The 22784-nt window shown below is 35.6% G+C and overlaps 1 protein-coding gene and 1 long non-coding RNA gene across 8 annotated transcripts in view; one reads left to right on the forward strand and one right to left on the reverse strand.

Annotated features, from left to right (window-relative positions):
* STK39 (serine/threonine kinase 39) overlaps nucleotides 1-22784 on the forward strand; it is an 85219-nt gene that overhangs the window by 51209 nt on the left and 11226 nt on the right. For all 7 annotated transcript variants that reach the window (XM_086896793.1, XM_086896797.1, XM_086896792.1 and 4 more), the window contains 2 exons: nucleotides 11303-11355; nucleotides 13210-13278. In XM_086896793.1, the coding sequence (XP_086752919.1) occupies nucleotides 11303-11355; nucleotides 13210-13278 (122 nt within the window). The remainder of the gene's footprint in view (nucleotides 1-11302; nucleotides 11356-13209; nucleotides 13279-22784) is intronic.
* Nucleotides 7221-7592, reverse strand: LOC147652252 (uncharacterized). Its single transcript, XR_015288970.1, has 2 exons — nucleotides 7503-7592; nucleotides 7221-7404 (listed from the first exon to the last, which is right to left on the reverse strand). It is a non-coding gene; the product is annotated as an uncharacterized LOC147652252 (long non-coding RNA).

A 22784-nucleotide genomic window follows, 5' to 3' on the forward strand; every position in this document is an offset into this window, starting at 1 on the left:
ACTCCCTTACTCAAATTGAAAACCATCCAGACTAACTGTCCTTAACTTGTATTCAATACCTTTCTGTTTTCATAGTTTTCTCGGTGCAAACTAACTTGTCAAAAAATTCTCTTCTGTCAGGGTTGCTTCATTGGCTGCATACAGCAATTTCCAGTTTAGTTTCTACCTTTTGCAGTATTGTGTCTTGGAGTACATTGCCCCAAAAGGGAAAGTATCAGCAGTCTGTTTTAGGTAATTCCATGCAAAGCTCTTAAAAGGCTCTAGTATTAAATGCTTAATACAGGCCATTAGTGTTTTAAAGCTCAAGTGTACTTAAGAGACTGTACTTGGATCTTGCAGTGAACTGAGAATACTGGTTCTCACTGGCTGGATCTGTACCACAGTGTGTAACTCTGACCCAGCCTGAGCAACTGTCACATTGAAATGCCAGTGCTTCTGTATCCTCACTCTCAAGAGGAAGTGGTATTTGAGAGTAAGAAGGAATGAGATCTGTAATCCAATTCCTTTCCAGTAAGGCTGTGAACACCACGTGTCGCAGCAGCGGACCCTGGCAGGAACTCCGCAAAGAGGGGCCAAAGGCAATTGTCTGTGATTTAGTCCTCCAACAGGATTGTTCACAGCACCAGGGAAAGGAAGCAGGGAGGAATTACCACCCTGGATTTGAAATTTCCAATCTAATCACCCAGCTGCTGAAGTCAGATTTAGGAAGGTCACTGTTAGATGGTTTGACTGCTTGGATTAATAACACAGATATTTCATGTTAAATTAGGGGACTTGTTAATGGTTAATAGTTAAGAATTGCAAATTATCTGAAGCAATCTAAGATGGTTAAATTAGCTCTTATGACAGGAAGATAATTTATTGACGGTAATTTGAAATGTCCCAGGACCTAATTTAATACTGTTCCTGCACACTAGATGAGTTAAGCCTTTGGAAGAATAAAAGGGAAATGGAAATATTTTACTGGCAAATGGGATATTTCTGTTATTGCATATCTTATTTTAAATAAAGTGTAGAGAAAATGCTAAGGCAGAATTGCCTATAATTGTCACTCTATAATTTATATTAGCTGTTGTTTGTGTGTGTATGTAGCTGGATGCTGTGGCATTTGATGAGTTCTGAGAAATATACCTTCTGGGGATCTGGACAGACACAAGTCCAAGGAGTAGCTGGCGGCAGGTGGTTGCCTGTTGGGTGCTGCAGCAGCAGAGTTGTTAGGACTTGAGTCAAATATGATTTCCTGTATGCACCAGGACGCAGACAATGAGGTATCGCTCACCAGTCCGAGCACGAGCTCTAGTGCTGATCTTCTTGCTTTTATGTTGGTCTGTTTATTTGACCTCTTTCTTACAAAATTAATTACATGTTAAATCATAAGAAAAATGTACTTGTCTGGAGGTACCTAGTAGAGCTACTCCTGTGTTGGTTAATACTTAAGTTTGAAGCTCACATTTATAGGAATAAGCCCCTAAGAACTATGAACAAGCAAGCCCTTTTCTGGCTAGGGGCAGAATGAGTTTGATAATTCACTTAGTACCATAAATCAAAGTTCTCAATTCTCATTCTATTTAAAATATATTTATAGGTTTCTTTTGGTATGTTAAGCAAAAACTTCCATCATTTCAATCTCTTTTGTAAGTGGGGCTGGTTTATATCTTTCACCAAGAATAGGTATTTCTCAACATTTTTGCTATTAGAGTGGCTTCTGTTACCAAGTGTATTTAATGACAAAATCCCCAAACACATTCCCAGCTGTGGAGTAGATTCACAACTGTAAAGTAACAGAACATCTCTATGATCTGGGAATTGACACAATTACAAACATCATAACCAAAACCATTTGTAGGATTCTTGAAATAAATGTACTTGTGATTACAGCATTGAGCTTTATTTGGCCACCACCTCTAAGGGTTTGTCCTGGGAATCAGGGAGGTGTGGGGATATGGTTACTGAACTGAATTTATTTTCACAGCATGGAGATTTCATTTAAATACCCTGTATAACCATGATTAAATTATGACTAAAAATTATTATGACTAAAATCAGTAAGCAGGAACTCTTGATTAAACTATTGATTTTAATCTTGCTTTTTCTTTTTACACCTATTATTTCCTTCAAAACTTGCTCTTTAAAATGGTAAATTATGTATTTCTTATTCACTACTTAAGGATGTTTTTATGCCTTTCTGTAATTTATTGAAAATAAATTAAAAATTGAAATATTTACTTTAATTATGACCTAGATAATCCTGTATGCAATTGCTCTACCGTCACTCATTTATATAGAAATGGTATTTTTTTATCAAAACAATATAAAGTTTATAATCATTGAGTCAAGGAATCAATACATTTTTTCTGCTTATTAAATGTAGGTTATCAAGAAGATTTGCATGTCTAAATATTTAGATGGAAAGGAATTAGGCTTTTAACCTGCACAGCTGAGGTTGTAAATTATGCAGGCAGTTGCATCTGGGGATGTTGCTGATACTGAAAATTTAAAGTCACTAGAGTTTTTTTATTCCATTCTGCTTTTTTTTTTTTTTGGTACTATTTGCAAAAGAAAGATAAAGAGAAGGAATGAAAAATAACAATGAAGGCTAAGTACCACCACCAACCTTCTTTATGTTAAAGGAAACAATTTAAAGCTTGAATCAGTCTCAGTGTTAAAAGTCATTTTATTTGCATTATTAATGGCATGTACTTGTCAAGTGTAATAGGGTTTGCATTTTGATAGTTCAAAATTCAATTCTAATTAGATATTTTTCTAATACTTTTAAAAATGTTTCTTTTACCTTTAGAGACCCCACACTTCTATCTTCACCCATCTGCTCTAGAGATGCCTGTGAATGTGGTGGTGTAGTACATTGAGCAGGGCTAAAACCATTTGAAATACTTCCGTCTGTTCCCACTTAGTGGTGTGGTTCTCTGTCTTTCCACTGGTAGGAATGTTCTGGGACTGTATTGGGTCACTGTAAAGCAGCCAGGTTTTGGTTGGTTTGTGACTTCTGATACCTTTGAGGGGAAGGCAATATTTTCATGGAACTAATTTTATTTATTTTGTTTTGCTCCATATTTGTCATTGCTCTAGTGGGGCCAGAGAGTGGCCACAAGAAGTGCACTGGGACACAGGTGTGACAAGAATTTAACATAGGAGCAGACTTTGCTGGTGAAACTAGTTTACTGTGAAGAGAAAATCTGGCAGGATAAACAGATGAAACCTTTGAAGGTTTTAAATCAAAATTTAGACTTTTTTCCATGCTTCCTACTCTTTGATAAGCTAGTCAGGATCCATGACTTCTAGATGGATGAGAGACAGATTGTAATTTTTTTGGTGGTTCAGATGTCTTTCTGGTTTACCTAAAAGTCTCCTTTTGTTTGACAGTAATATACTGACATGTGATCAGGACTGTAAAACTCAGAGCCAGTGGCATTAAAAAGGTTCACACTTCCAGGGAGTTTTGGATTCAACAAAACTTTCTTTGATTTGGATAAAGTCAAAAGCTTCTCTGTGCCTTCCCCTCAAAGCCTGTTTTGTGCACGGAGAAATTACAAGTTTCTATTAAAAAACTCCATGTACCTGTAGAACTTGAAAGTCTTTTATCTTGATTTGATAAATAAAATTCTTTTTCTAGAGCTCTATTCTGAAACACCCCCGGCCTCCTGGCAATGATTGGCCTTTCACACTTTTTGATTTAAGAAACTGAAATTTTGCTTCAAGCATTGTGGCTATTTTTCAACCCTGTACTTGAAGAATTTTTCAGTGGAATAACAGGTAATAATTCCTCTTCTTGTGCACCAGGCATGCAGAAGCATACAAAGCATGGTTTTGTGTGCTTAATTGCTAAGTTGCTCTGGTATTTCTTGTCAGTCAGGCAGATGGTGTATCACTTCAGTCATGCAGCTAATACAGGTTTGACTTCCTTAAAGTGTTCACTGATCAATAATATTTGGTATCAAGACTTACAGAGATCTTTCAGAGATACACTCAGAGTGGATAAGTTAAATTAAAGGCAAATCCAGAAAGGCAACTATAACCACAATGCGTGGTAATGTTTAACAAAGTGATCAAATTATGTGCATGTTGTCCTATCTGTTATTGAAACGCTCTCTGAATATTTTCCAGGTGATTGTTTGATAACATTACTGACATCCTCTGTACTTAATTCCAGTTCTTCCTAGAAAAAAGTCTGTTTTAGATCACTCTGGTTTCTACCAAGCATTAAGATTTTACCACATTAATAAATTCTAAGTATAATTGTGCATGCCCTTCTTTGTATTTCAAGCACTTGTTAAAAACTGATGCTTTTCAGAAGTCGAGTCTTTACCACTGCTCTTAAAAAAAACTTCCGTGCTACTTCAGAGTAATTTCAGAGGAAAAAAATTATGATCAATATTGCCATCTCTGCTGCAAAAATCCTGATAGCTCTTTGCCAAAGTTATTCTCACTGCTGATGTATGAGAGCAGGTAGGAAGTGTGAACTTAAAAAAAGATGATGCAAGGGAATACTGCTTTTCACTGCCTGTGCAGTGAAATGAGTCACTGATAACTGAGGCAAAAAATATTGTTTCAGAATTTGCTGCTTGACTTAGCTGGAAATGAACATAGCAAGTCAAAAAATTGAAGGGCTTTTAATGTTCTTCTGATTTAGCTTCTGGCATCAGCAACTGCAGAAAGAGAGAAGTGGCATATTTGGATGTAGATATATTTAAAATGTCTCTAGTTCTAACACTTCTTTGTCACAATATGTAGACTTGAGGCTGTAAACCAGTGGATTCAGAGAAAGGACTTAATATATATTATGTCACTTCTAAAATGTATCAGTTTTGTCGTGTTTCTTCTGTCACACATTTTCTAAGTTTCACTATCATATCCCATCCATTTCTACTAGACTTTTGAGTCTTAAGCAATCTGGACCTATCAGCTCTGGATAGAAGTGTTGTAAAGACCTCTCCTGCGGGGGGAGCTCTCAGCTGCCCTGGAGCCTCGGACAGTGTTCATAGCTGATCTGATTGTGACCATAACAATTCCCTTGGTGGCTGATTTTTTTTAATGTACACTTGCCTTTTCTGTATGGTAAGTGGCATAGAGACAGTAAATCTTTAACTGGTAACTGCTGCTGTCTCATTCCAACAGCTTAAAAGCCAAATGACAGTGTTTCATTTTGGCATTGCCTGTTTTCCACTCTTGAAAGCATCATTTGGCTGTGCTTTGCTCTTAGTGTTGTTGCTTACCTCTTGATGTGTACTGATCAGCAAGTCTTTGCATCATCTGAGGGATCTGCTCTTTGCCCAAGATCATGTGATGATTAAGTAAATAGTAGTGGCGTTTTTTTGTGAATTAAACTGTTGAGTCCTATAACTTGATCATGAAATATCATCTACTAAACGTATTTCCTTTTTTCAGTAATATATATAGAGGGAGCTAAGTTGTAAACTCGTGGAGTTTTTCTAGAACCAGTGATGTAAATGGTAAGGTTTTAATGAACTTCAAATAACTGTTTACTTTGGGACCACTTTTTATTAACACAGAGAGATTTTAGTCCCATTCTTCTTGGTGGCAATCTGGAGGCAGAAAAGAATTCATACATCTCTTTTGCTCTTACAAAAAGTTGGCAGCAATGCCTTTTTGTTTAATTTAGAATCTCCACAGTGCTGAACAGGCATGATCTGCTCTTGATAGTATGGTAATTTGTAATGGAGGAGCCTGAGTATTGATTAGTAAATGACAACTGAGCATGAAAGTGGTAGAAAGAAAGTACTTTGCATAAGCATGTGGCGAATCCTCAGGAGGCTAATGCTTCTTTACAAATGCTCAGTTCTGTTGTGTTTATACGATCCCATAGGAGTCTTCAAGTTCTGATTCACGAAATTACATTAATAAACAGATTTCTTCATTCCTGCTTTGGTTCATCTGTGTGCATAGTATAATGACTTCAGAAATCAAGAAAATGGGGGCAGGAGCAGGAAAAAAGTGAACTGTGATTTCTGTTGAGGTAGCAGAGGGTTCTCACTTGGTCTGCCCTAGATTAATAGCTAAATTCCACAGCTGAAGCATAAGAAAATTATAAGGCAGGGAACATAAATGCATAGAAGATTGAGACCTGGCTAAACCTCAAATATGGAATGAATGAATATCTTTACTTGTTTATTCCAAGATTTTACTTCCTCATCTTCTTCATAATATTGAAAGTAAAGTGTCAGTCTGTATTTCATGGTTGTGTGTATATTACCTATGTTCTGTAAAAAAAGTTAAAGTTTTAATTAATCAAAAGTGGGATAAGAAAGAGGTACTACAGATCATCAGTACAGGTATTTAATACTTAAAATTCTGCCGTTAATAAAAAATACAACACCACCGAAATAAGCTAACAGTATGAAAACAAGGCTACATAGGCTACATGGGGAATGGTGTTTATCGTGGGCTTTCTGCCTTAAGCACATGGAAGAAAAAAATGGGAGACATGTTACTGAGATAATGCAGATGACCTTTTGAAATTTGAGTGACATTTGGTGACACCAAGCATTTGTCTCTCCAGCAGTTTTTCTGGCAAGAAAAGAAATGCAATTAAAACTTGTTTTAAATGAACCTGCAAACCCCACTCTTCTGTGCTTTTTTTCCCCTCAATTATATTTCTTGCATTGTATGCACTTGCCCCAGAGATGTGTAATGAAAATTGGATGAGTACAGCTCTAGGATGTACAACCCACCTATCACTCTGATTAGTCCACTTCATTTTGATGTGAACTTCTGTTTTCTCTGCAGTATAAATGAGCAAGTAATTTGAACTCTTCTGTGGTTTTAATTACAGCAACAACTGCAGCAAGGTACTGCAAATGTCAGGCTGTTTGGCCTTGCTTCTTAGGCTATGCTGTCTTGTTTTTTCCATTTAACTTTGCCTCCATGGTCGTTCCAATGCAGTTCAAATTTTAGATGGTAGGAACATCTGTGGAGCTGAAATTTTGTACAAGTGAGATAATTGTGATTTTTCTTTTTATTTTTAAATTTCTTTTTTTTTTTTTTTTTTTTTACTTTTTAGTGTATTTTTTTGTTGAAGCACACTGACTTAGACTTGGCCAGTGTCATTAGTCTCTGTTGGTGAGGAAGCTTCTGTCCCAGTGGGAATAAGGCTTCTTATCAGCAAGAGGAGGGAAAAAGCTGACTGGTGAAGGGTGCCACGTGGCACCATTGTTATGGTGTTTTTCATAATAAAGTTTCTAAAGTTTTGGTTAAAGATGAGTTTATTTCTGGTTCTAAAAAAGAATATGTATTCTGCATTCTGCTGTTGTCTCTTCCAGTCATGAATCAGCTGTGGTGGTTACCATTCTGTCAGTACCTGCATTCTTGGACACTTAGCTCCCTACATCAGTCTTTGGAAACCACACGTGATGATTGAGTAGCGGAAATCTGAAAATTAGGCAAGCAAAGGAGTGACAAAATGTGGATGTTCTTACACATGCACACGCACTTCTTTTGGCTTACCTTGTCTGAGAATTTTTTCTTACATTGGGAAGGAAGAATACACAGTTACTTAGCTATGGTAGGAGGCATCTCATCCAGGAATACAGACTCTCTGAGAGCTGTATGGAAGATGCTGAAGCTTGTGTGAAGTAGAAGCTGTGTTTTTCTGCATAAGAAATGACAGATTAATTTGTGAGGGTAAAAAAGGTAGCAAAAATGAAAGAAAATCTACTGCTTGACACATCATCAAAGTATGCCAGCATGATTTAGTCCTAAAGTTTAATTCCAAGACATCTTATTTTCTTGAATTGCACTTACATGACAGACATTCTGCTTTTAAGGACTAAAGAAATAATGACATTTGATGTCTCTAATTTATAGTTGTATCATTACACAAACAATTTTCTGTTTTAATTCAACAATGCACATCTTTTGTCAATCATGTGGAACAGAGATAATTGACTGTAGCAGGAATTACACTATCATTAGGTAATTATTTGAAAGCTTTGTCCTTAAATGCAAATGCCTGAAATCTCTCTCATGTCTTATGATTTTGTCAGTAGAACCATATAAATCTGAACAGCTGCATAATTTGTTTATTCTCTAATCCTGATTTTGGTCAATATTAGCATTGTTTTGCAAATAACTTCCTTCAAAACAAAGTATCTTTCTTTTATATGCTAATGACAAGATTGCCAAAGTCTGTTGGTGGGGGACTAAGTGGGTAGCCCTTTTTCTGCTTCTTTGAGGAAGCATTATTCTGTTGAAAATCAGATCTAGCAATCTTGGTGTGCACATCAAGTGGTTCGGATGAAAATAAAAAAATAATGAAGAGTTGCAGAACATACTTTAACAAAGTGGGAAGTTTTAGATTCTGAAATTACTTCGCCAGAAAGATGGCTGCCAAAATATCTTAGCATGGTGTGCTTTGGTGTCATCCTTATTCAAAACATTTGGAATTCTTCCTGTTGGAAGTGAGTGCATAGTGAGAATCAATTTGCAATGAATTAAAATGCACAAAAATACTTAAAATTTACTACTTTTAAAAAGAGATGAGGGATGGGCTGGTTTTATCCATGGTAATCAAGGTATATTAGTCTGTAATGGCATAGTGCTAGAAGCACATAAGAGCTTTTCTAAGAGATGGTAAAAAGGTCTGAGTTGGCATTTTAAAATAGAAATAACTTTTTCACAAATGCATTTGAGAAAATAGGAACCATTAAGAAATGATGAAGAAGATAAAATTATTAATCACAAAGATACTAAGTGCCTTTCTTCCAATCCTATTTCTATATAGCAGAAATAAAGTCTGTGTGCTGCTGCATGATAAGAGTGTAAATGGATGTAAGTAAGAAGAAGGAACGAATGAAATGCTGCATGGAAACTCTGCCTACAAATAAATCAACAAATCCAAACAGTTGTCACCAAGGGAACTAGCAAACTAATTTGTAGTTACAGTGGCATTTACTAGAACCAGAGAAGTGTCTAAAGGCTGGAAAAGAGCATGAGGAGCTTTTAGGGGAAAGCTCAAGTGCACCTTCTATTTGGTGGATTATATAATGGAATACATAATTTATTGAAATCAATAAATGTCTGGAAGGTAATGGAACAATAAGCAAAAGCACTTACAGGCTTCTAGCAAATTAATCTTGCCAAACTTCCATTGTTTTGCTTTCCTGAATAGTTGTATAACATTATAGAGAAAGCAGCAGTGTCTTAAGTTCAGAATAGTTCAGAGTGTAGCAGTTCTCAACAGCAAAGTTGGATTGCTGAATACGTATCAACCTTCAGTGAATTTTCAGCTTGACTAAAAAAAACTGATTTGACTCCTTAACTATTTATTTGGGATATTTTGGAATTTAGAGACAAAGTAACATACACCCCATGTGCATCCTGCTGGAGGAAAGAGTCTGTATCAGGAGAAACTCCTCTTTCACACAGCTGTGAAAAACTGGTAATTTTTATGAGAGTTCATAATTACTTAGTGCCTTTTTACATGGTAGATGTTCTACTTATGGGAGGTGTGTGGAAAGATGTAATTGGAGAAAATGTATTAGATTTCTTGGTCATAGAATCAGAATGGTTTGGGTTGCAAGGGACCTCGAAGATCGCCTAGTTCCTAACTCTTGGTTTACCTCTGCAAAGGTGTGAAAGTTTTCATTGGTTTGATTTGTTTCTTCCAAAGTGTTGGCAGGAAATGAGCATTTGAGTTACATCACACATTCAGTCAGAACATTTCTTATTTAAGAATAATTCTAAAATTCTGTGCATTTTCCTTTTTTTTGGAAAGAAATTTTTTGTCCAAAGGAAACCTGGAGATGGGTCTTAAGTTGATGGCTTGTTTTCTATCTTTTTTGGTGTTGTTTGTTTTAACAGAAAGCCATCCACGTTTTTCTAGGAGAGAGAGAAAAGGGGGAATAACTGAGGTTCACACTAACTCTCTGTTGAACAAAAATAGTGCAAATATTCCATATAATAGCCGCAGACTTCTACAGCAGAAGTAAATGAGCCTTGTAAATCTGTACCTGGCTAGCTTCATTGCCTGCAGCTTTGTGTTAGTGATCTTAAACTCCTATAGTTCTTTATTTAGTGTAGAATTTTGGGAACCTGAAACTCCTTCAGCTTTGAAACATTTAGTTGATTCAGTAAAGGAGTACTTTTCATTTTAAGCACTGCATGTGGCATACTCATTTTTCAAGGTTTGATATCTTCTTGTTGTGTGTGTTGCCAATCATTCTGGGTTTTGTGTTTCTGCGTGTTGCTGGTTTTGGCTCTGTAATATTCTTAGAAGTATTTAGCAAGCAATAATAGCTGTAAGTCACCGCTGAATATGCCTGCCTATTGGATGTAGTTTTCCCACAGCATGACTTCATGGCCTGGTATGAAATATGAGCTTGCATACAGTTTCCTTGCTGAGGAGAAGAATAATGAACGGCAAAACACATTCTGTTGCTATTAGCATTTCAAGTGGATTGAGCTATTCATTAGAAAAAAAGCAGGCTATAATAATTAGGTTCCTCCCTGTACTCAGTTGACTTGTCATTTCCAAAAATGTGATGGACGTCTGTTTTGCAGAGGCTAATGTTTTGTTGATGGAAGAAATTATTAACTAAACCTGAAGCTGTAAACATGTATGGAATGGAGGTTTGGGGCACAGTATAAGGTTGTAAAGGAATTCTTTAACATTGATATTAACTCCCTTATGACTGTGTCACACACTGAACTGGTTAAAACACTCTTTGTGGCAAGCAGGAAGACAGTAAACCTTGGGATTTAACATTTTACTGCTCATTTTATGTGTAGGTGGAACCTCACTGCTGAGACAAGGATGGTCAGAGAAAGAAGTTACTAATTTTGAAATGCTTTTACAAATACTGCATTACTGCTACTTTTCAGCATGTAATATTTGCTAGATACTTTGTCTCTTAAACATCTTTGTATAAATGTGATCTCAGATGGGGAGCTTTAAGTCCAAGTGAATCTTCTGTTTGTGGAGGATAAAGTATCTGACTCAAACAGTATTGAGCAATTCGAGTCAATATGGCAGTCTTTTGAAGATGTAAAGAAAAATATATATCAGAGGAATTTATTTTAAAGGACTTTATCCTTTATGTTATTGAATGCATTTTCAACTTAAGCATATTTTTCTGCTAGTTTTCCAAAAATACAGCCATGAAAATGCAGCAGAGTCTTTCCAGTCTGTGTGCTTTGGGAAAGCAGTATTTTCAAGGAAATACATGCAACAAAATAGTGGTTGTCAATGCCAGAGGTATTCTTTGGGCGTAGGAAGTGAATAGTTGTTCTGTTCTTCATTACATTTTAATGTATGCACTGACTTTTTCAGGAACTCCAGGAAAGAACTTAATGACATACGGTTTGAGTTTACTCCAGGCAGAGGTAAGGTTCCTGCAACTGAATTATTCTCTTACTGCTTAAAAAGGCATTTCAGAAATGGATTACTGCTTATGGTTAATGCAGACTGCCTCTCTGGAATGTTTCCTACTGTGCAGAGCTTTATATTAAACCTCAGTGGAGTAAGAATTGCAAATGTATGTAAATTCTAGTGGCAAGGTTGCATAATATATATATTGGAGGACTTTATTCACAGGATACTTTTATCAATTTCATATCTTATTGAAATGATCTATATGGTATATAAGATCTTGCCTAGCAATATTTCCATTTTCACATTTGGAAAACATTGTAGGAAATAGAATATAGTAGCCATAAAAATGTATGTGATGATGGTGGTAATTTTTAAGTTTCTTTCCCTTTTATAATAAAAGAAAGTCTATTAACAAGAATAAAATGCACACCATTTTTCAAGTGCTATCTTCAGCTGAAAGTTGAGCTGTATCTCTAACTTTGGTATTATCACCAGAAAGAAATTCTGGATATTGAAACTTTAAACTCTACTGCATCTACATGTAGAACTGTAGGCTTTCCAGTGGCAGAGCTGTACAGTTGCCTTTGTTTGAAGAAAACCAAGTATTACTGGGATGAAATGCACAGAAGACGAATATTTTAAGTAAGAAGGTATCATCCTTGTTAAACTGCAACCCTCTGAACTATGAACCTATTTTATATTCCTTAGAAGTCAGTATTCACTTTATTTAGATTAGCCTTCAAGGAGCTTTCACCTAAAAATAAATCCAGATTGGAAGAGGAGTCTCTTTCACAGTAAATCGTAGTTTCTTTCATGTGCAATGGTTCTGTGCATGGGTATATTCTGTGTTGTCTACCTTCTTTTCTGGTTGATTTTGACAATAAGTAAAAAGAAAAGAGGCCTGTTACTTAATTGGGTACAGAACATCTCAGTTTGCCAAAAGAATTACTTGGGAAGCAGTTACTTAAGCCATTTGAAAATTCCCGCTTGGACAAAAATGAGAGGACAGACCAGGACTGTTCCTATAGTCAGTCACTGAGGCAGCCAGAAGGCAGCCGTGCTTCTCATCTCCAGAAACTGCAGGCTCAGCTACCTTGCTTTTTACCTGTGTTTCTTGAGGAAATGATAAAACTTTGTGTAACTGCCTTAAAGCATGAGCTCCATTAGGGGGGTTAGTGATGGGGCCACAGTACAGTTGAAGGCCACATTACTTAGCTGGAATTTAGGCTGGTTCCTGCTGTTCTTGCCTACTTACATCTAAGCCTTCAAATGTCTTTATCCAAGGCAAGTACTAGTCACAGGGACTTAGGAAATAACCCACTCAGGTACAGCAATTAATAGAAAATCTATCCAAGGCTTTGAATTTCCTAAGTCACAATACTTAAAAGCTATTTAAAACCTAGATCTCAAAATAATGACTGTTCATGTAAGTCCTTTACCCCACTTGTAACAAACAAGAAAGCCTATTCACCATGTCTCTGTCTAGATATGCAGAACAATGGAGGGCATAAAGAAAACAGTGAAAACCACACTAAAGCATTGTTTATTTTCTTGCTTGGGAAGATACTGAACTTGTAAAATGTGTATGAGGATGTCATTAGATAACAGAGGAGAAGTGCTGGTGGCCAGGAGAGCTCTGTAGGGGGTTTGCAATGGATCAAGTCATTACCTTATGCAATTTGCTGTGCAGAAGCTGATAAGATAATTATCATTTTTCCTCCTAATTAAAGATAATTTTGAATTCAATCCTGTCTCCATGGGTGTTTTGGAACTAAAATATATTTTTTGTTAAATTGCATTGGATGACTGATACTTTTTGTTGTTTTTGTGGGCTCTCACACTTATTCCTTTCACCTTTTGGACAGACACAGCAGATGGCGTTTCTCAGGAGCTGTTCTCTGCAGGCCTGGTTGATGGCCATGATGTAGTTATAGGTAAATTACATTTTTGTTTGCAATTATGCTCTTGTGACAAGTTTGTGTTAAATGGATGTGAAAAAATCTTTTCTCTGATACTGGTTTTCAGAAAATCTTTTTTGTCCTAATTTTGCTTTCCTGTATGCATAGTTCAATCAACAAGGCAATTTTGATACAAGTCCAGTGATTGCTTTTGGAAGTCAGATCTCTTCAGTGGTTTGAGAAGGGTGATATAATATAGTTCACCTGAAGGATTATTGACAATTATGTGACTGAGCATTTTTGTGATAACTTCATTTGTTTTTATTTAACAATGGAATGATTTATCAGTAGGATATTGCAGAGTGTGCTTTGGCAGCTCTGAAGTTAGTAAGTCTTCTGTTTGGGTTCAAGGAGGAACAAAACAGTGTTCAGGACCTATGGAAATTGCATCTAGTGGTCTTATTTCCGTAATAATTAAAAAAACAAATTATCTGAAGTGTTTTCTGGTGGCTGAAAGATGCTTCTTTATTTTTCTATTCCATGCTTAGTAATGGTTTTTGGTTTTTTTTTCTTTTACTTGAAATTCAGTACCTTATAAAGATGACTGATTTGGACTGACTTATTTATCTGCATCTTCTTCCTTTCTTCTGGATGCTCAAGACCAGTAGATGTATAGTCACCAAAATCAGAGGGTGATAGTAAATGCTAGATGAGGGAGAACTGAATTGAGGAATACAACCAAGTCCATTTTTGTGTTGTGGTCGAAAAAAAGTCTTATCAATAGGTTAAGATTTCCTTACCAAACTCCTCAGTGGTGTTGAGAGTGTTTTACAACTTCAGAAATTCATTTCTTGCCTGGAAGATTATTTAAAATACATTCTCATTGCATTTGTAGTTAAGCTCCTTCTGAGAGAACCCTGTACTTTTTGCTTTTGGATGATCAGAATACAGATTAATTTTAGCTGATCTAAGAACTAAAATTCCTATCTGATCTTTTACCTTTATTTCTAAAGAAAAGGTATTTTAGGAAGGCTTGCAGATGGTACAAGCTGTAGGCACTCTTAAAGTCACTTCTACTGCATGGTTATTTTAAGGGTTCAGGAAAGAGGAGTTGCTTGGCCTTGGTTTGTTGTCATATTAACATCCAGTATGAAAAATGTCATTACCATACTACTGATAATATTTTTGGTAGAATTCTCATTTAGAAAAAAATAATTTTTTTTAACTGACTAAGAAAAGAATTGTTATTTGTTGGCTGGGCAGTCAGGTGTTACTCTGAGTCACAGCTGGGGATGCTGCAGTGCAAGTCCTGCTGGGACCCAGTGAGAAAACTTCCCATCTTCATTTTCCCTTCGCTGCAGAGTTCTCTTTCAATGCAAAGTGTCAATACTTCTGTGAAAATGGCAGCATGAATGGGATTTGTTACCATCTTGCAAGGGATATGATTGGGAAAAGGCAAATTAAAATACATGTCCCTCATGTGACAAATTCCCATCCCATAGTGATAGCACTTTGGTCTTTGAATAAGCACATATATCTATTTCTATATAGATATATATAGAAATAGATGTATATTTTCCCTAGCAGGCTTGGTTAGAGGCACCGTCTGGTTAGTGATAAAAGTTTACTTCCTATCTTAGTCCATGTTTTGAGTTGCATCAGACTTTGATTTTTAGGGTTATGATGGCTCCTTTTGTATTTTCATGTTTTAACTTTTATTGTGGTACTAAAAAAATCTAAGGAAATAAAATTTGTGTATAATGAAATGAATCAACTTATATTTATTTAATTTCAATAATTTGTATTTAGTTTATATTAATCATTATTTAGTTTATATGGTGGGTTTTTATGATGTAATTTAACTCAAGCTCCATAGGCACAAATTCTTGAGTGAATTTGTGTAGTCTTGAGTCTGCTTGACCTGTGAAGTTTTCAAATATGTTTGGACATTGTCACCTCCCTAGAAAGTTACTTCAGATTTCATATTTTGCTGAAAGAAGAGTTCTGCAAAATGTGATTTTGCTTTTAATTAAGTAAAAAATTAAATTTGCACTTTGTTAGAATATTTCACTGTAACAGTGCAATCTTAAGTGTTTCAGTTTAAAGCCAGAGGTCATATAAGAGAGCAGATGGTGCTTAAAATGTAAATCTGCTTACAAAACTAATTTTATGTGTAAAATTACATTAGCACCTTGTTCACTCAAAATTAAAAGATTTATAATCTTCCTATCTAGGAAGAAGGGAATAGTATAGAAGAGCTTGGTTAACCGTCTTCTCCAGAAGAACTGGTTCCATTAATTTCCAGATTGAAAGCAGGTGATAAATTACCTTTCATTTTTTAGCTGAAGCAGGCAGAAATTCAGCCTCTGTAACCTGAACCTTGAATAAAAACAAGGTTCTGAGATAGTTTCATGAAAGTTGTTCCTGTAGATTCTTTTCTTGGATGTTGAAACATGTAGAGACTTGGACAAAAGAGGAAGGTGAATATACCTGTTTTCATATTGAATTCAACAATTTATTGGCATAATGGCTGATCTTGTGAAAGGACATTTAAATAGGAGTTAGCAGAAGCTGTTGTGGAAAGTATGGCCATGGCATGTGTGAACTGAAGTCGTTTGTGTAAAGAATTTAACAGTTGACACCTTAAATTCTACAGAATTTGCTTCTAAACATTAATATGCTTCACCTTTTGAGTCTTGCTGGATTTGCTTCACTTAACACAGGCTTCCCAGGAATATTGCCTTTATGATGTACATTAAGTTCAGCTACTTGTTCTGCAGAAAAGGAAAAATCTCAGCTTATGTCTTTGGTTTTGGCTCTGATGGGCTGGTTTATTTTCCTTTAGCTTTGTTTCGCAGAAGGTCCCTACATAATGGAAATCATCACTGAGAATTGGTTTAAAAGCAGACTAGAGTTGGTGTTTGCAGAGGGGAGTGAGCTTTGGAGCCAGTGGTATCTTGCTCCAATGAGGTACTTTATGCAGTACTGAAATATCTATGTTCAATCAGATCTGGAATATTTTCAAAATTCCTTTTGAGATAATGTGTCTGTATGCAGTACGTGTATATTAGCTGGTAAACGTTCATCAGGTAATGTTTCATTATATTTTTTGTTTGTAATGTTTTATTTTTGATACCATAAAGAAAATTCAAATCATATCAAAGTCAATTCCGTTGAAAATCACATAGTTGCAGTCCTACTCCACTGGTATATACAATGTGCACAAAATTACAATGAAGCCTTAGATGATAGTTAATTTTCTGGACTGTTTGCTTAAATTTCAGAACCTGAAGGTGTATTTGCAGTTATTAAATTGCAGTTTATACATAACCAACACCTCCCTCCCTTTCTGAATACTGCTTAAATAAAAGCCATGATGTCCATACCATCGAGAAAAATGCAATTGCCCTCTACTATATGAATGTACCTTTTAAAGATGTTTTTGTCAGAAAAGTATCTCTGAATACATTGAGCCATGGAAGATACACCTTCACTTTTAAATTCACGTGACATAGACTACTGCTGAAAAGTCTTTGATGTTGGAGATATCCACTTAGTAACCAGAGGAAAAGCTTTTAGTCAGTTAAAAAAAAATAAATAAAAACTTCCTGCTGATAGGCCTAATGTGTTTAGAAGAACCAGCTGAAAACCCAAGAGATTGTAATTTTTAATGTGGTCATACATTGAAAGTAGCAAGCTTTTTCATCAACATCCTGAATATTTTCTTAGAGGTGTGAGTACAACAGATGCCATACTAGTGTGATACAATTACTGTGTAAAGCAAACAAAACTTAAATTGGAATCTAAATTTACAAAGAAAGCCCAGCATGGCTGTGGATAGGTTATTGGCCATGAGTTCAGAGAATATTTATCTGACCAAATCCAGAATAACATTATTTCAAAGATTGTTAATCAGGAAGTAATATATCTAACATAGTATAGCAACAAAATATAGTTACCAATTAATCACAGTATTAAAGCATTTGAAATTGAAACAGCTGACACTCTTAGAGTATGACGTCTGCTGATGCTGAAGGTACTTTCATACTAATGTGGAATGATGAAAAAGCACCAGCCCAGTTTGTTAGTACACTTGGCTTATGGTGGCACTGATAATCCACATTCCTAGAAAAGCCATAGACTTACACAGTAAATGTCCTTTTGCTTGCCTAGGTTTTGCTCTGCATTTACTTATACCTAGTTTTATTTTGTCTTGTTAGATTAATCATCTTTGAAACTGAATGAAGTGATGACTGTTGTTCAAGTAATTCCAACTCATCTTACTGCAGTTAGGAAATGAGATAGAACTGCATGAGTGGAAAACATGCTGCATATATTTTTGTGCTCAAAGAGCAGTATGGGTGGGTAACTTGACTACCATTTGAAGGCACCTTAAGTTTGTCGTTTAATATCAGTAATGTTCTGAGGGGCACTGATTTTTGTAATATTTAGGAAATTTTTTAGAAGTTTTGTTTTCTTTCTTGTGGCTCAAACAGGGTGAAAAATTTGAAATTTTAGTTAAATTAAACAGTTTTATTTATTCCAAAGCTCAGTGTACCTATAAACTTTGAACTAATGAGAAAATACCTTTATAGATTCTTACCAGTTAATTTCAGCTTAACTAGATAGACTAAATACTTTGTGTTTACTTTTAATATATTATCCAGAAAGAAACATAGATTTAATGAAAACCTGACTGTATTTTATGTCATTTTATAGAAATGTATGTGTCTTCCATATGTGTACGTACCTCATCATCTCTTTAGCTAGATATGCAAATGCATTACAAGTAGAAGAATATCTCTAAAATCCCTGGGGGCTTAAGTAAGGACTTAAATATTTCAACACATCTGGCTCATTTAGAGCTAATGCACTGAAGGGTGACTCATAATGATGAGACTGCTGGGAGTTCTGGAAGCTTGAGGTGCACCTGCAGCTAATGAATTTTTGTGTCTAATTGCACCTAAGTTATTTTAGACTTCCTATGTTGGACGTAAAAGGTGCACTGAAGGAAGTGTATTGTGTGAAGCTTGCAGGTTTCATGGAAAAAAATCGCATCATGATGAATTTTCAGTGTGGTGAAAATGTAAAAGCTCAAGGTGAAAAAAATTGTGTTAGGTGACTAATCACCTAACTATGGCAGAACTATAAGTATGTGATACAAGAAATTCTCTAAGTGTGCAAATTATTCTTCACACGTACATATGCGTGTTCATGTGCCATAGTGAATGTGTCTGTCTTACAGGCATGATAAAGTAAGTAATAATTTTTAGTTATTTTAAAGATAAAAAAAAGGTAGAATTGGCAACTGCCTTCAAAGAAAGTTCCTTTTTTTCAACCTGCAGTCCCAGGTTCCTACTTAAGTGTGCATATGGTTACTAGTGGGATTAGTTTGAGTTTTGCCTGACATAGTAATAGATAAATTCTCTGCCATACCACAGATCTGATTCAAAGTTTCAAGGACTTTCCTTTCTAGTTAAGAAAAAAAACCAAACTGTGCATTTGAATCAGAAATTGCAAAAACAGAAATGTGTGTAATGTTTCTGTTTTCAATAGTAATTTACTTGCTGTTCTTTATTTCCTTGGCATTCACTTCTCTGCCAGAGGTTGGTATGTCAAAATAAGGATTTATTGAGGCTCTTCAAACTAGATGTATTCTATTTCAGAACCTAACTCCAGCGCATCAGGGAGTATTTTCTAAATATATTCTTCTTGTTTCAAGTTTCAGATACAAGGTATTGAAGTAGCCTGGCTGCTATTTCATCTTCTTAATAGTTTTGTCAGAACATTATCTATAATTCATAGCTGAACCTGGAACAGGAGGACTTGTGAAGATCTGATAGGGAAAGGAGATTGCAAAGTAATAATATGCATAGAAGAATATGACCTGCCTTATTTCTGAATAGACCTATATTTCATATCTAATCCAGCATTATGAAGATACTTGTTGAAGCTGTCTTCAGTATCTTGATGATTATCAAACTGTTGTCAAAACCTGTTTCTGAAAACTAGCACTTGATTTCTACATTCAGTCACAGGGAAATGATTTTCTCAACCTAGGACTCTCATTCTTTTGTATAGAGAATTTAAGAGAACAATTTACTGTAATATCTCAAGCTTGTTAAATAGCTCTACTAGCAGGGTTGGGCAGCAGGTCTAAATTTTTATTTTAAATGTTCATTTGAGAATAGACTGAGGTTTATAATGCTCAGGATCATCAGAATGAAGGGGAAGTGATGAAATATGTATACACTCATCCCTCACATTCCTAAATAATCTACTCCATTTGGCACATAGACTCAAGGTCTGAAATAGATACGTATTTAATTATCCCAGTATATCCTATTTATCCTTTTATAAGGAAAGTAGAATAGCCTTTTACTTTGTTTACTTATCCTTTTAGTTTGTTTTAAACATGCAGTAGTTTCCCTAAGAATTTTTCACATCCTCTGGGGGAAGAAAAATCAATTTGAAATATCAACCAACTTTTTTTTTCATAAATTTCTGGGAAAAGGTACAACTTTCCAGTTGTATTAATATTTTAATTTATCAGTAAAACCAATTGTCACAGTTATGGCCTTCCCCCCCCCCCCCCCCCCCTTCTTTTCAGAGACTGTAGAATCTAAAATGTTTCCTTGGGATCAGATATCCATACTAAGTAATTGAGAATTCAGGAGCTTAATAATGTGTTATTGGAATTGATGCAGGTAAATTTCTAGCACTAACCTATGTCACTTTCTCTTTGGAAACAGTACTCCTGTTTCATAAAATATACTGTTTCTCTTGGGAGCAAATTTTTCCATCAGTTACCTAAAGAAAAATTACAAGTTGTTTATTTATTTACCAGTCCTCAGTTTTCCAGTTTTTGCCTGTGACCCCTGGATATCAATACTCCATGTTAATCAATCTTAATGTGAAGACATTTGAGGTCTGCTATTATTTTTTATGTGCTATTTATTTTTATGTGTTGAGAGTTTTATTTTTTTTTCAGTTTGAGCAAGGGTAAATAGTTAAGTCTTTATTTGTGGGTAGAAGTCAATCAGGAATATACCACCCTGATGTCTCTGCCATTCCTTTGAATAATCTAGGGTAATTGGTTAGTTTTTAAAGCTTTGTTCCCAACCAAGAAGTCGCTTTTTATTATTTTTCTCTTTTGGAACAAGATAGCCTGGTGCCAAATGCTGGTTAATGTCCTTAATGTCTAAAATGACATGAACCAGCCTAAACCTAGAATGTCTGTATAGAATAAGGAATTAATACAGTATTGGGGCTCAGAACTCATATGAACACAGAGCTCAAGTGGTGTCAATAATTGCTTTAAATTGTGGAAAGTTCAGGTGGAAAATGTTCACTGGGATCCCTGTTCACTGGGATGCTGTAGGAGACCATTTTCAGTCTTGGTGTTCCTTTCAAAGCACAACTGTTTTCTTTGGCTTTCTGTTGTCCTGTACCTGCCCTCTTTAATCTGTGTTTTCTGATTAGAGGCTGCAAATTGAGCTGCTGGAAATTATCACAGTATCAAATGTTGAAATGGAGATCGTTTCCACTGCATTTTATCTATATCTACTGACTCAGCAACACACTTTGAGAATTCAGACAAATTTGTGAGCCTTTATCTCTCTTTGATAAATTCCTAGTGACAGCCTCTTCATAAATAATAAATTTCTAAATGTTTTAAATGCTTCTGCCATATCAGTGTCCAATAGCTTCCTCAGAAGAGAAGCCAGGTTTGCTGCTGATCTTTCTATTTTCCTTTATTTCTTACTTACAGGAATCATGTCTAGGTCCTTGCAATCCTCTAGCAATAAACACTTGCTGGTTAGCTGCCACAAATCTTGAAATGCTTTAGTATTTCCCTTGCTACTGAGCAACATAAACTGAAGGGAATTTTTCAGGAGCATCCTGAATGGTTGAACTAAAGGAATCCCATTACACCTAAGTGACCTTTTTGATCTCTCTTCAAAGAGCCCTTTAATCTTTCAAGGCAGACAGTTGGTGAGCTTTTAGATAATAATGAGAGAGACAGAGATCTGGAGGAACCAAAAGCTCTAAACACTGATTGTTTCCATTGTTTGCATAATATACTATAATCCAGCACTAGCTAGATTTTAAAACTCAGTTTTCACTTCGTTCTGAACTTGAAAATGCATGAAAATCACAGTATAGTATGAAATATAAATGAATGCATAGATTGCAATGAACCTCTTGCAATATGTGAAATGGCCTCAAGAGCGTGCATAATAAATTCAGCCCTTTGGAGGAAAACCCTACCAGTAGCTGAATTTTTAGGAGTGATAATTCCACTGAAAAGTATTCCCTGCTAGTCAGGCACCCTGCATCCTAAGACCCATACAGGAGAACACAGCATTAATCCTCAAACCAGCAGACTCCCAAGGCAGTTAATTATGGTGAGCTCTGTGTATCAGATGAAAATGGTAAAATAACTGCCTACTGTTGGGGAAGAGGTAATATTTGAAACAATCAGCAGGAAAGCCAATAAATCTGTGGAGGTTTCAGCTTGTCTTCTCTAACAGCCGTACTGTTGATGAAGTAGGGAGCAGTTGAAGGTAGCTATTTTTTATAGACTGAGTTTTAGACTACATAAAAAATATTTCACTTTTAACTTATTAAAAATATTTTTCATTTTCTCCAAGGTTATAATTTTTCTCTTTTTTTTTTGGTGACAGTAATTTTGTGCCTGAATAATACTTCCCTTTCTTCATATCTGAATTTCAGGATTACAATATGCAATAGCTTTGCAAACTATTGAACCTAAGCTTGAGTTCATGAGCTATTTCCGAGGTTGCCCATCCATTCTTTGAAAAATGGAAAAGCAGATGAATCATTATTCTTTTGAGAGCACCCCAGAAATATCATCTGAAGCTTTAGATTCTGCTTGTGTCTGTGTTTATGCCAGATGGCTCTGGCTTAGTTGGCTGGGTGGGCATTGTACTGGAAATAGTTTAACTGTATTTCATATAGCTTTATTTACTGTCTCATTAATTTTAACTTTTCCAGAAGTTTTCCCTCTTCAGAAGCCATTAGGGTTAAATTTCATGCCGTGTTAAGAATTTTAAGTAACCAGAGAGAGAGCTTTGTCACATCACAGGAGCAAAACAGCTATTTGAGACTGCCCAAAATATGGTTATTCTCTTGTATTTGTAAGATCTTGAAGGTGGCCTTTTTTTTGTTCTGTTACCTCATGTCAATCACTCAATAAAACTGTAAAAAAAACCAAAACAAGTTAAAAACTGTAACATATGTAATTGGCCCAAACTGTAATATATCAAAGTGTAAGTCATTTGTATTATATACATACCAAAAGCCTCTAGTTATGTGGGGCTTTTCATTTATTCCCTCTGCAATTAGCAGCCTGTGTTGTGTATATTTATATGCTGGGTTTGACCTTTTTTCCTATTGCATGTTCTGCAAGTGCAGACACTTATTTTGTCAGGGTGGCACAACCATTTGTCACTGAGCAAAACCTGCAAAAGAACCTGGAATGATTTGTGGTGTGTAGGTTGATTACATGTCCTTCAGAA

The sequence above is a fragment of the Cyanistes caeruleus genome, chromosome 7, assembly GCF_971803275.1.
Source record: "Cyanistes caeruleus chromosome 7, bCyaCae1.hap1.1, whole genome shotgun sequence".
Classification (NCBI taxonomy): Eukaryota; Metazoa; Chordata; class Aves; order Passeriformes; family Paridae; genus Cyanistes; species Cyanistes caeruleus.